The sequence below is a fragment of the Chiloscyllium plagiosum genome, chromosome 32 (genome assembly GCF_004010195.1).
Source record: "Chiloscyllium plagiosum isolate BGI_BamShark_2017 chromosome 32, ASM401019v2, whole genome shotgun sequence".
In the NCBI taxonomy this organism is placed as follows: domain Eukaryota; kingdom Metazoa; phylum Chordata; class Chondrichthyes; order Orectolobiformes; family Hemiscylliidae; genus Chiloscyllium; species Chiloscyllium plagiosum.
In genome coordinates, this window is record NC_057741.1 from 2,812,511 (window position 1) to 2,826,503 (window position 13,993).

The 13,993-nt window shown below is 43.8% G+C and overlaps 2 protein-coding genes across 4 annotated transcripts in view; one reads left to right on the forward strand and one right to left on the reverse strand.

Annotated features, from left to right (window-relative positions):
- Positions 1–1,508, forward strand: part of idua (alpha-L-iduronidase) — a 262,582-nt gene extending 261,074 nt beyond the window's left edge. For all 3 annotated transcript variants that reach the window (XM_043674018.1, XM_043674019.1, XM_043674020.1), the window contains one exon: positions 1,087–1,508. In XM_043674018.1, coding sequence (XP_043529953.1) covers positions 1,087–1,190 — 104 coding nt within the window. In that variant the 3' untranslated portion in view covers positions 1,191–1,508. The remainder of the gene's footprint in view (positions 1–1,086) is intronic.
- Positions 1,509–10,606: 9,098 nt separating this feature from the next.
- The window catches only part of LOC122539242 (purpurin-like), a 39,730-nt gene continuing 36,343 nt past the window's right edge, over positions 10,607–13,993 (reverse strand). The window contains exon 6 of the mRNA XM_043673944.1: positions 10,607–11,013. Coding sequence (XP_043529879.1) covers positions 11,000–11,013 — 14 coding nt within the window. The 3' untranslated portion in view covers positions 10,607–10,999. The remainder of the gene's footprint in view (positions 11,014–13,993) is intronic.

A 13,993-nucleotide genomic window follows, 5' to 3' on the forward strand; every position in this document is an offset into this window, starting at 1 on the left:
ATTTACTATAATTACTTGAATTTTTAAAAATGACAAAAATACTGACAATCAATTTCCTGTTTCCTTTTACATTGTGTTTTGATTTATCTTAGAACGCCATCAGTTTGCTCTAGAACCACGGTTTTAAATGGACTGAATTTTAGGTGTTGCTGTCTGTCTTTAGGACCCCTTCTCTCCCACTCTTCCAAGTGACACCACCTGTCTTCAGGTCCTCTTCTCTCCTGTTTTGTGATGGATCATTTTTCCTGGCCACTGGTAGAATTGTATGGCCTAGACTTTAAGGCTCCCAGCCTCAGTGTGAAATGGTAGTCATGGTGTGAGATGTAAAATTGGGCACCATGACACTGGTAAGACAAAGGAACTGCCAGTCATTTGATTGACCTACTACTTTGACAGGGGACAGGGGTTTGTCTCAAACCAATTAAAGGGCCATCGACCATGGTTTGCCCTCCACCTTTACATTCCCTCCAGCACCATAAAAATTCAATCCAGTGTATTTTTGATTTTTTTAATATCTAGCTGAAGCTTCAGTAATCTACTGAGAGTGGTCTGGCTAGTGCTAAAGTACTTAGTTGTTCATTTAAAAATCTCAGCTGAGAAGGTGTTGCTTGAAGGCCTTCCACAAAGAATTGATCATGACAAGAATGAAGAAAAGGTGGAAAGAGAATGATACTAAAGGAGTCCATAACCACAGGGGTCTTTAGGGAGCAATCTTCTTTCTTTGACTTTAGCAAGGACCAAATGTTACTGAAATCTGACACAGCCTAATGTCAGGGAAAGAACAGCATCACTCAAAACTGTCCAGGCAACTGCAGTGGATCTTAACTTCTTAGTGCATGGTTCTTGGCTCCTAACTTGTATCTCCTGGTTAGTGACAGTAAGCAATTTGCACTGCTGTGCTCCATGAGGAAAGTTATTGATCTCTTAAACAGCTTATTCCTCAAGAAGAATTCAGAAGTTTGTTTTAAATGGAAAAGGATCCTGGTGGACTTAGTGTCCAAACTATAGCCCCACCAATATTCTCAGCTTAAATGTGTTCAGTCTACAGGAAGTTTGGTATCTGATATGTTTTCCTTCCTTCAACAGAACTTCCACAGGTGTCCGGTTTCTATCGTATTCGTGCAGTGGATTACTGGGGCAAACCTGGACAGTACTCTGACCCTGTTCAATATATTGAAGGGAAAGATTAAAAACGTTGTAAAGAAAAGTTTCACTATCTGTGATGGAGGAGTAAATAAATGCATATACTTCCTCTAAATGGGTAATTTAGTTCAATATGGTCAGGGTATATTACAATCACAAGGTTTGAGGTTATCAAATTAGCTTCCATGGCTAGTGGTTGAGGTGGAAATATTGAAAATTGGACAGATAGATAAAGGAAAGTAGTTTCAATTTTGAAATAAAGGAACTTAGAAAATAGGTGCAGGAGTAGAGGTCAGGCTGACCGGTCTACTGGCTTGTCTTTACTGCCCTTCTTAAACAGTGACACCACGTTTGCCAACCTCCAGTCTTCCGGCACCTCACCTGTGATTATCGATGATACAAATATCTGAGCAAGAGGCCCAGCAATCACTTCTCTAGCTTCCCACAGAGTCCTTGGGTACACCTGATCAGGTCCTGGGGATTTATCCACTTTTAACCGTTTCAAGACATCCAGCACTTCCTCCTCTGTAATCTGGACATTTTGCAAGATATTTTCCCTACAGTCTATATCGTGGCTGATCAAGCAACTTCAGTATCCTGTTCCTGCTCTCTCTCCATACCTCTTGGTCCTTTTGGCCACAAGGGCCAGGTCTGGCTCCCTCTTGAATATATTTAATGAACCGGCCCCAACAGCTCTCTGTAGTAGTGAATTCCACAGGTTCACTACTCTGAGTGAAGGTATTCTTCCTCACCTCAGTCCCAATGGCTTACCCTTTAATCTTTGGCTCTGACCCGTTATTCTGGACTTTGCTAGCATCGGAAACATTCTTCCCGTATCTAGCCTGCCCAGTCCCATTAGGATTTTATCTGTTTTTATGAGATCTCACCTTCTTCTTCTAAATTCCAGTGAGTACAAGCCCAGATGATCCAATCTTACCTTATCTGTCAGTCTTGCCACCCTGGGAATCCGTCTGGTGAATCTTTGCTGGGCTTCCTTAATAGTAAGAATATCCTTCCTCAGACTAGGAGACCAAAACTGCACACAATACACAAGGTGTGGCCTCACCAAGGCCCTGTATAACTGCAACAAGACATCCTTACTCTGATACTCAAATCCTCTCACTATGAAGAACAGCATACCATTAGCTTTCCTCACTACCTGCTGCAGCTACACGCCAGCCTTCAGCACATGTTCCACCATAACAGCCACCTTATCTGAATGGAGGCAGTTTAAAACCTACATTCTGGTTTTTGCCACCACAGTGGGTAGTCTCACATTTATCCACCCAGCATTGCATTAGACAAGTATTTGCCATTCAGCTAGCCTGTCCAAATCACCAATTCAGCAGCCTCTCAGCATCCTCCGCACAGCACACACTGTCATCCAGTTTAGTGTTGTCTGCAAATGTAAAGATATTGAAATCAATTCTTGTGGTTAAATATGATTCAAATATTTTCCCATATGGAGTGGAAAAGCAATCATGGACCAAAAAAAGCTTGTTTGTAAGTTGTAACTTCTGTGCATTTCTCTGTATGAAATAAATATATATATTTTTCCACATACACGTATGTCTTTCAGTGTAAACTTGTCTTTCAGTGTAAACTTGTCTTTCAAAAGCCAGAACATAGAAATGGACCAAGGTCCATCTCATTCATTTATGACCAGGTAGTCACATGAAAATGGAATTACTGAATAATCATAGTAATCAATCTTAATACATTTATTTACATATTGAAAAATAACAAGAAAAATCGTCGTGATGATCAGTTTTGGGAGCCATAATCCAGAAGCCAACTTTATCTCCCAAGTTTACCAGACCATGTCTCCAGTTGCCTCAAACCTTTTTTTAAAAAATGTCTAATATGAATTTGATTCAATCAAAGCTTCCACCATTTTCCTTGTGGGGAATTTTCATAGATTGACTGAACTATTGGGGCTAATTTTGACTTGGCTGATCCATTCTGTTATCTATTAGAAAGAGCTTGTTTACTTTGAAACTTTACCTTTGATTTTTCACATAAATCCAAGCGTTCCTCGTCATTATGTGCCTGTGTAACTCCATTTAACAAGAATCAACTCATAGGTTATGGAGAACTTAAGCATTATTGTAAATATATCCAGTTTCTCAAAACTTTTCATCTTGCATTTGTTAGGACAATTCACAGGATATTAAATGTAAAAGGAAAACAAGCTGTTTATACTGTATGAGTAAAGAATGCTGATTGTTAGGGATATTGACATGAAGAATGTGCCAGTTGGATGATGGTTAACAGCTAGCCCCCAAACTTTGTTTAAATTTAAACTGTGCAGGTTGGTCGAGGTACTGCCCTGAAAAATAAACTGGAGAATGGCCATCACCTGTTTGTTGCAATAGGTATGATATGTATACATGTTGCTTCTGTCTGAAAACATGGCATTTTATATTATTTTATGCAACTTATGCACATATGCATTACACTGAGTCTTTACAATCCAAAATTGGTTTTCAGAATAATTCTTAGCACACTCTGGATTGTCTAGTAAATATTATCCATTCACAAAACCATATCAGATGGTGAGCACTATGTTTTGAATTTTGCAAGTTCCTTTTGTGGCACTTTGTAGCAGTACCAAACGGCTGACAGGAAATTCTGTTAGGTATGATCTTTATTTTCATGCATTGGCATTTCTTGAAGTTGTCGTATTGATTGCAGGATGAAAGTTTCAAAAAAAGGGCTATTTTCAAAAATAAAAATTATTTATGCAAATAACGTATACCACCAATTCAGCCGTATCTTTCCAGATCCTAACAACTCTGAGTGAAAATATTTCTCATCCCCCCTCTTGATCATCTGCCAATGATTAGGAATCTAACATTCTCATTGTCCGTCTCCTGGACAAAATAGTCTTTCTTGATATTCTACTATCAAAAACTCTTATCATCTTGAAACCCTCTATTAATTCACCTTTATCCTTTTCAGTTCCAAGGAGAACAGACTTGACTTTTACTTGTAACTGAAATCTCACATCCCTAGAGTCATCCTGAAGCGTCATTATTTATTGCTATCTACTTTACCAAGGCTTTACAAAACTGATAGTGCTACCTACTCAACCAGATTCAGGATTGTTTACACAAATTAAAAGAATTAACTGATCTAAAGCTGACCTTTGGAAATTCCAATACAAATGAAATCCAAGTCTAAGAAATATCCATTCATCCTTTGCCTCTCAACTAATTTTTGTCTGTCTTTTGTGTGAATGGATCTGGAAACAAAGGTTTTTGGTTTATAGTATAGACAGATTAGACAACATTGTTATTTAATTGTCCTCTGTTAATAAATTGCTAAGTATTTTGTTTGAGATAGAAACCAGTGTCTGGAATTGATTATTCACAGAGTCTGGGATTGGTTATTCAAAAGTCTGGTTCGGAACCATAGGAGTCCACTTTGAGAGTATTTGAAGTTTTAAATTTTACTGTGTTGTGAATACAGAGATGGGAAGGCTAATTTAGTTCAGTTGTTTCTATATCATAAGGTAAAAACAAGGACTGCAGATGCTGGAAACCAGAGTCTAGATCAGAGTGGTGCTGGAAAAGCACAGCAGGTCAGGCAGCATCTGAGGAGTAGGAAAATTGATGTTTCAGGCAAAAGCCCTTCAAGAATAGAGGCAGGGTGCCTGCAGGGTGGAGAGATAAATGAGAGGGGGGTGGGAGTGGGGAGAAAGTAGCATAGAGTACAGTAGGTAAATGGGGGTGGGGATCACCTCCCATCCATAAATCCATCCTTCAGCCTGCTTTGTGTACTCTCATTTTCTATTGCAAACACACAACTACCTGCATTGAAAGTTTTTGCCGGCCTAATTACTTTGCTTCTCCCAAGACAACAGGGTTTTTCCCTACCTGGCTCTCGGAGGGGGAGTTGAAATGTTGGGCCACAGGGTGGTGTGGTTAATTGGTGTGGGTGTCCCAGAGATGTTCCTTAAAACGCTCTGCTAGGAGGCGTCCAGTCTCCTCAATGTAGAGGAGACCGCATCGGGAGCAACAGATGCAATAAATGATATTGGTGGATGTGCAGATGAAACTTTGGTGGATGTGGAAGACTCCTTTGGGACCTTGGATGGAGGTGTGGGCGCAGGTTTTGCAATTTCTGCAGTGGTAGGGGAGGGTGGGTTGTAGGGGGGCGTGGACCTGACCAGGTAGTCACGGAGGAAACGGTCTTTGCGGAAGGCGGAAAGGGGTGGGGAGGGAAATATATCCCTGGTGGTGGGGTCCGTTTGGAGGTAGCGGAAATGTCGGCGGATGATGTGGTTTATGCAAAGGTTGGTAGGGTGAAAGGTGAGCACCAGGGGCGTTCTGTCCTTGTTACGGTTGGAGGGGTGGGGTTTGACGGCGGAGGTGCGGGATGTGGACGAGATGCGTTGGAGGGCATCTTTAACCATGTGGGAAGGGAAATTGCGGACTGTAAAGAAGGAGGCCATCTGGTGTGTTCTGTGGTGGAACTGGTCCTCCTGGGAGCAGATCCGGCGGAGGAATTGGGAATACGGGATGGCATTTTTGCAGGAGGTAGTGTGGGAAGAGGTGTAATCCAGGTAGCTGTGGGAGTCGGTGGGTTTGTAAAAAATGTCAGTGTCAAGTCGGTCGTCATTAATGGAGATGGAGAGGTCCAGGAAGGGGAGGGAGGTGTCAGAAATAAATTTACCTGGACCAAGGTCGGGGTGGAATGTGTTGGTGAAGTTGATGAATTGCTCAACCTCCTCGCGGGAGCATGAGGTGGTGCCAATGCAGTCATCAATGTAGCGGAGGAAGAGGTGGGGAGTGGTGCCGGTGTAACTATGGAAGGTGGACTGTTCTACATAGCCAACAAAGAGACAGGCATAGCTGGGGTCCATACGGGTGCCCATGGCTACCCCTTTGGTCTGGAGGAAGTGGGAGGATTCGAAGGAGAAATTGTTAAGGGTGAGGACCAGTTCAGGTACTGTTGGGATGTCGGAAGAGGAAGAAACGGAGGGCTTGGAGTAATATGGAGTAAAAGTAGCCATAAATTTGCAGTGGGATAATTACAAAAACCTCGGAGGCACATTCTTGGGGTTTGCTGTGCATCTGCCATTAAAATTGTGGGGCTGAATCTTCTGATATTTTTGGCCAAGTATGAGTTGTGTTGAAGTTTTTGGACAGTTTTGCACCATGAGTCATAGAATCATAGAGATGTACCGCACGGAAACAGATTCCGTCCAACTTGTCCTTGCTGACCATATAGCCCAATCTAATCTAGTCCCACCTGCCAGCACCCGGCCCATATCCCTCCAAACCCTTCCTATTCATATACCCATCCAGATGCCTTTTAAATGTTGCAATTGTACCAGCCTCCACCACTTCCTCTGGCAGCTCATTCCATACATGTACCACCTTCTGCTTGAAAAAGTTGCCCCTTTGGTCCTTTTTATATCTTTCTCCTCTCACCCTAAACTTATGCTCTCCAGTTCTGGACTCCCCGACCCCAGGGAAAAGACTTTGTCTATTTATCCTATCCATGCCCCTCGTGACTTTGTAAACCTCTATAAGATCACCCCTCAGCCTCCGACATTTCAGGGAAAACAGCCCGTGCCCATTCAACCTCTCCCTATATCTCAAATCCTCCAACCCTGGCAACATCCTTGTAAATCTTTTCTGAACCCTTTCAAGTTTCATGACATCTTTCCAATAGGAAGGAGACCAGCAAAATTCCAACAGGGGCCTAACCAATGTCCTGTACAGCCGCAACATGACCTCCCAATCCCTGTACTCAATACTCTGACCAATAAATGAAAGCACACCAAACGCCTTCTTCACTATCCTATCTACCTGTGACTCCACTTTCAAGGAGCTATGAACCTGCACTCCAAGGTCTCTTTGTTTAGCAACACTCCTGAAAACCTTACCATTAAGTGTCTAAGTCCTGCTAAGATTTGCTTTCCCAAAATGCAGCACTTCGCATTCATCTAAATTAAACTTGCATCTGCCACTTCTCAACCCATTGGCCCATCTGATCAAGATCCCATTGTAATCTGAGGTAACCCTCTTCGCTATCCACTACACCTCCAATTTTGGTGTCATCTGCAAATTTACTAGCTTATACCCCTTATGCTCACTTCCAAATCATTTATATAAATGATGAAAAGTATTGGACCCAGCACCAATCCTTGTGGCACTCCACTGGTCACAGGCTTCCTGTCTGAAAAACAACCCTCCACCACCACCCTCTGTCTTCTCCCTTCAAGCCAGCTCTGTATCCAAATGGCTAGTTCTCCCTGTATTCCATGTGATCTAACCTTGCTAACCATCTCCCATGAGAAACCTTGTCGAACGTCTTACTGAAGTCCATATAGATCACATCTACTGCTCTGCCCTCATCAATCCTCTTTGTTACTTCTTCAAAGAAAACTCAAGCCATGTTGACTATCCCTAATTGGTTCTTGCCTTTCCTGTCCCTCAGGAAACATGTACATGTACATCCTGTCCCTCAGGATTCCCTCCAACGACTTGCCCACCACCGACATCAGGCTCACCGGTCTATAGTTCCCTGACATGTCCTTACCACCTTTCTTAAACAGTGGCACCACGTTTGCCAACCTCCAGTATTCCAGCACCTCACCTGTCACTATCAATGATAAAAAATATCTCAGCAAGGGGTTCTCGGGTGTACCTGATCATGTCCTGGGGATTTATCCACTTTTATGTTTTTCACGACATCCAGTACTTCCTCCTCCGTAATATGGACATTTTTCAAGATGTCACCATCTATTTTCCTATATTCTATATCTTCCATATCCTTTTCAACAGTAAATATTGATGCAAAATACTCATTTTGTATCTCCCCCATTTCCTGTAGCTCCACACAAATGTCTTGCATTGGAACCAACAACATCAGAAAGGAAAAGGTTGAGATTCTGAAGGGAGATTACAGAGAGTTAGGCAGAAATTTAAAAAGGAGGTCCTTGAGAGTAGTAACAACTTGATTACTCCCAGTGCTACGAGCTAATGAGGGCAGGAATAGGCAGATAGAGCAGATGAATACATGGCTGAGGAGCTGGTGTATGGGAGAAGGATTCACATTTTTGGATCAATAGAATCTCTTTTGGGGTAGAAATGACCTGTACAAGAAGGACGGATTGCACCTGAATTGGAAGGGGACTAATATACTGGCAGGGAAATTTGCTAGAGCTGCTCGGGAGGATTTAAACTAGTAAGGTGGGGGGTGGGACCCAGGGAGATAGTGAGGGATCTTTGAGAGGAGAAAGTGAGGTCTGCAGATGCTGGAGATCAGAGATGGAAATGTGTTGCTGGAAAAGCGCAGCAGGTCAGGCAGCATCTAGGGAACAGGAGAATCGATGTTTCGGGCATTAGCCCTTCTTCAGGATCTTTGAGAGGCCCCATTCTCTCCCTAGTTACCCTTTTGTCCTTAATATATTTGTAAAAAATCTTTGGATTCTCCTTAACTCTATTTGTCAAAACTATCTTTTTGCCCTCCTGATTTCTCTCTTAAGTACACTCCTACTGCCTTTATACTCTTCTAAGGATTCACTTGATCTATCCTGTCTCGACCATAACCACCTTATTATTCTTACATATTACTGAGATCTCCTTACCAATTTGTTTCTCAATTTCCCTCTGACTATTAGGGGGTCTATAATACAATCCCAATAAGGTGATCATCCTTTTGTTATTTCTCAGTTCCATCCAAATAACTTCCCTGGATGTATTTCTGGGAATATCCTCCCTCAGCACAGCAGTAATGCTCTCCCTGATCAAAAATGCCACTCCCCTCCTCTCTTGCCTCCCTTTCTATCCTTCCTGTAGCATTTGTATCCTGGAACATGAAAAGCTGCCCGTCCTGCCCATCCCTGAGCCCATGTTTCTGTCATTGCTATGATATCCCAGTCCCATGTTCCTAACCATGCCCTGAGTTCATCTGCCTTCCCTGTTAGACCTCTTGCATTGAAATAAATGCAGTTTAATTTATCAGTGCTACCTTGTTCTCTGCTTTGTCCCTGTCTGCCCGGACTGTTTGACTCGCCTTTGTTCTCAACTGTACCAGTTTCCTCACTATCTCCCTGAGTCCCACCCCCGACCTTACTAGTTTAAATCTTCCTGAGCAGCTCTAGGAAACCTCCCTGCCAGTATATTAGTCCCTTTCCAATTTAGGTGTAATCCATCCTTCTTGTACAGATCATTTCTACCCCAACAGAGCTTCCATTGATCCAAAAATGTGAATCCTTCTCCCATACACCAGTTTCTCTGCCATGCATTCATCTGCTCTCTCCTCCTATTCCTGCCCTCACAAGTTCATAGCACTGGGAGTAATCCAGATTACTACTCTCAAGGACCTCCTTTTTAAATTCCTGCCTAACTCTCTCTAATCTCCCTTCAGAATCTCAAACTTTTCCCTTTCCATGTTGTTGGTTCCAATGTGGACAATGTCCTCCTGCTGCCCCCTCTCCCCCGTGAGAACATTCTGCACCCTCTCTGAGATATCCTTGATCCTGGCGCCAGGGAAGCAATGTACCATTCTGCTTTTTCGCTGCTGGCCACAGAAACATCTGTCTGTACCTCGGACTAGAGAATCCCCTCACACAATCTATCTCTTGCCAAACACATTTTCTCACTGTGTCTTAACCAATTCAGCCCATTAACTACTTGCCCCACCACTTAGTGCGCTTCACGTCCAATCCCATCCTACCAGGCACCATTCCCAGAGCAGGGGAAGGGCTTATGCCCGAAACGTCGATTCTCCTGCTCCTTGGATGCTGCCTGACCTGCTGCGCTTTTCCAGCAACACATTTTCAGCACTATTCCCAGAGCAATGCACCATTGAATAGATAACTGTCAAAATACCAGCATCTCTTGTGCTTGTGCCATTTTCAAAAACCCCTTATACACTCAGACAAGAACTGCCAGCATGGAACTGCATAATTCTAGAAATTTGCTCCAGAGAAAGAAGGAAAAAATTGACACTCCCGCTACGTGGGTAGGGACAAATGCAAAATGTCAATGCAATACAGCACAAAAATGGAAGCTGTGAGCATCTGGTTCAGAATTGGTGAGCGTGCTCAGAGATATTGATACCACATGCCCAACATGGAAGCAAGTAGCAAGTTGAATTCATCAGGCACTCACGCAGATTTCCATGGTATGTTTTCTCAGTCATAACGTCTGTTTGGCATATTTGTTAAAATAGGAAGCTGAATATTAAACAAGCTGGCTTCCCTCTTAATTGGCAACTCACCTACCTAGTGAGAAACTCATCTCGCTATTTGCAACAAGCATAAATGTTGAAATGAGATACTGGCAAAGTCAAAATTGGCCATAGAGAATTCTCAACCGATTCTGTCACAATGTTTTCCATTGTCAAAGTTGCTCAGACCCCTTTAAGATTCTAACTGTGGTGGGCAATCAGAAGTACCCCTACAGTAGTTCAACCCCACTGTATATTGCTAAGGGCAGAATCCTTATATTAAGATGGTCTTTATTTTTGTTGCATTTGTTGATAAAAGACTCAGTTATGTCTATTTCTGGATAAACACATTGCATAACAACAGAATTCTTATTTTCTTCTCTATTATTTCAGAGCAAATGCTCTTTAAATTTCATTAGAGTGTTTGCGACAAAATGGTCACATTTATGATACATTTCAGAATGAAAACTTCGTCCAAGGCCCAAGCATTATGTCTACAATTAAAAAGTACAAAAAGAATTTTGATTTGTGATAGCCAACTACTTTTGACCAGGATATTTCCTAGGATATTTAAGTTATTTTCAACTGTAGATATAATCTCTCTTTATAATTCCATTTTGTAATGTAAGTGTTCTGTCTTCAGAAAAGCTGTTTTTCTCATTAGACTTCAAGGGCAGGCACCTAAAATAAAAATGAATTAGTGAGAAATGAAATAAGGTCATCAGGTATTTGGTTAAATTTAAAAAACTCTATTACTTTCTAAAATAATCCCATTAATTTGTGTAGCTCTAATCTCAGCCTCCACCAGTGACTATACTGGAGTGCTTGAGGTCAAGGGAAGATTCCTTCACTTAAGTACCATTCACCGGCACTGACGCCTCAATAGGTATAACCCAGACACCCTATCAGAGCAAGAGCTAAATACTACACTATTGAGCAGCCACTTGTAATCACTTTAAAATCTCAATATCGATTAAGTTAAATGGGCACTTGGGTATATTTTTCTTTAGTCAAGATTAGAGTGTGCTGGAAAAGCACAGCAGGTCAGACAGCATCCGAGGAGCAGGAAAATTGACAATTCGGCCAAAAGCCCTTCATCAAGAATGAGGCAAGGAGATTCCGGGGTGGAGAGAGGTGGGGCTGGGAAGAAGGCAGCTAAGAGTACAAGGCATTGAGAGGTGGGGGTAAAGGTGAGACTCATGGAAGTCCTTATAGAGAGAGGAGGAGAACTTCTTTAAGGTGGGCATCCTTGCAAGAGGATTCACAGTAAGGCTAAAGTGATGACTGCAGATGCTGGATATCAGAGTCAAGATTAGCACAGCAGGACAGGCAGCATCCAAGGAGCAGGAAAATTGACGTTTTGGGCAAAAGCCTCTACAAGGATTTCAGTGAGTCTCATCTTCATCCTCACCTTCATCCACCTATTGTACTCTTAGCTACCTTCCACCCCAGCCCCACCCCTTCACATTTACCTCTCCACCCCGGAGGCTCCCTGCCTCTATTCCTGATTAAGGGCTTTCGGGTTCTCCTTTATTCTATTTGCTAAAGACTTCTCGTGTCCTCTCTTTGCTCTTCTTAACTCTCTCTTTAAATCCTTCCTAGCTGATCTGTAACTCTCCATCACTTCATCTGAACCATCTTGTCTCATGAACAATTAAGCCTGCTTCTTCTTTGTAACAAGAGATGCAATTTCTGTAGTAAACCACGGTTCCCTTACCTTATCACTTCCTCCCTGCCTGACAGGGACATACCTATCAAGGACACGCAATATCTGTTCGATAAACCAGCTCCACATTTCCATTGTCTGCATCCCCTGCATTTTGCTACCCTATTCTATACATTCTAATTCTTGCCTAACCGCATTATAATTGCCCTTGCCCCATCGATAACTCTTGACCTGTGGCACGTACCCATCCCTTTCTGTCGCTAAACTAAATGAATTATGGTCACTCTCTCCAAAGTGCTCACCTACAACTAAATCACACACCTGGCCTGGTTCATTACCGAGCACCAGATCCAGTGTGGCCTCCCCTCTTGTCGGCCCTTCAACATACTGTGTGAGGAAACCCTCCTGTACACACAGTGTGAACACACACAGTGTGAGGATACCCTCCTGTACACACACTGTGTGAGGAAACCCTCCTGTACACACACTGTGAGAGGAAACCCTCCTGTACACACACAGTGTGAGGATACCCTCCTGTACACACACAGTGTGAGGAAACTTTCCTGTACACACACTGTGTGAGGATACCCTCCTGTATACACACTGTGAGAGGAAACCCTCCTGTACACACACTGTGAGGAAACCCTCCTGTACACACACACTGTGAGGAAACTTTCCTGTACACACACAGTGTGAGGAAACTTTCCTGTACACACACACTGAGAGGATACCCTCCTGTACACACACTGTGTGAGGATACCCTCCTGTACACACACTGTGTGAGGATACCCTCCTGTACACACACACTGTGAGGATACCCTCCTGTACACACACAGTGTGAGGATACCCTCCTGTACACACACTGTGTGAGGAAACTTTCCTGTACACACACACTGTGTGAGGATACCCTCCTGTACACACACTGTGTGAGGATACCCTCCTGTACACACACTGTGTGAGGAAACTTTCCTGTACACACACACTGTGAGGAAACCCTCCTGTACACACACACTGTGTGAGGAAACTTTCCTGTACACATTGGACAGATGTTCTGCCTCAACAGATCCTCGAGGAACTTGCAATGAAATCCTTGGATCTGTTGCTAATTAACATTCCGATCTTGCAACACAGGAGATTCACCAGAATCATGGGTCATTGTTAATTCTCAGTATGTCTTATAAAAGAATTCTGAAGAATCTAAATGGGCATTAGTTGCTTACTTGAGGGCCTCAATTGTCATCTTGGTTAGAAGGCATTCTCGGAGCCTTCCTGAGGAGACATCTAGACCCAAAACATTAGCTTGCTTTCTCTCCACAGATGTTGCCTGACCCACTGTGATCTCCATCATTTTGTTGTTTCCCTCCAGTCCTGCCCCTGGTAACAGAGTAACATGCTCCAACTGGACCTCCTCTGCTCGGCTTGTACTTTTTCTTTTGTTTCTCTCTTCGGTTTTTCTCCCCCTTTCCGCATGAGGGGGATGGAGGAACTGGTGAGGCCCAGAGGTGAATCCTGGAGCAATGCAGGGGGAAAGCAGTCCCAGTGCACGGCGGGAAAGCAGTCCCAGTGCACGGGGGGAAAGCAGTCCCAGTGCACGGGGGGAGAAGCAGTCCCAGTGCACGGGGGGGGAAGCAGTCCCAGGAACTGGTGAGGCCCAGAGGTGAATCCTGGAGCAATGCAGGGGGAAAGCAGTCCCAGTGCACGGCGGGAAAGCAGTCCCAGTGCACGGGGGGAAAGCAGTCCCAGTGCACGGGGGGAGAAGCAGTCCCAGTGCACGGGGGAAAGCAGTCCCAGTGCACGGGGGGAAAGCAGTCCCAGTGCACGGGGGGAAAGCAGTCCCAGTGCACGGGGGGAAAGCAGTCCCAGTGCACGGGGGGAAAGCAGTCCCAGTGCACGGGGGGAAAGCAGTCCCAGTGCACGGGGGGAAAGCAGTCCCAGTGCACGGGGGGAAAGCAGTCCCAGTGCACGGGGGGAAAGCAGTCCCAGTGCACGGGGGGA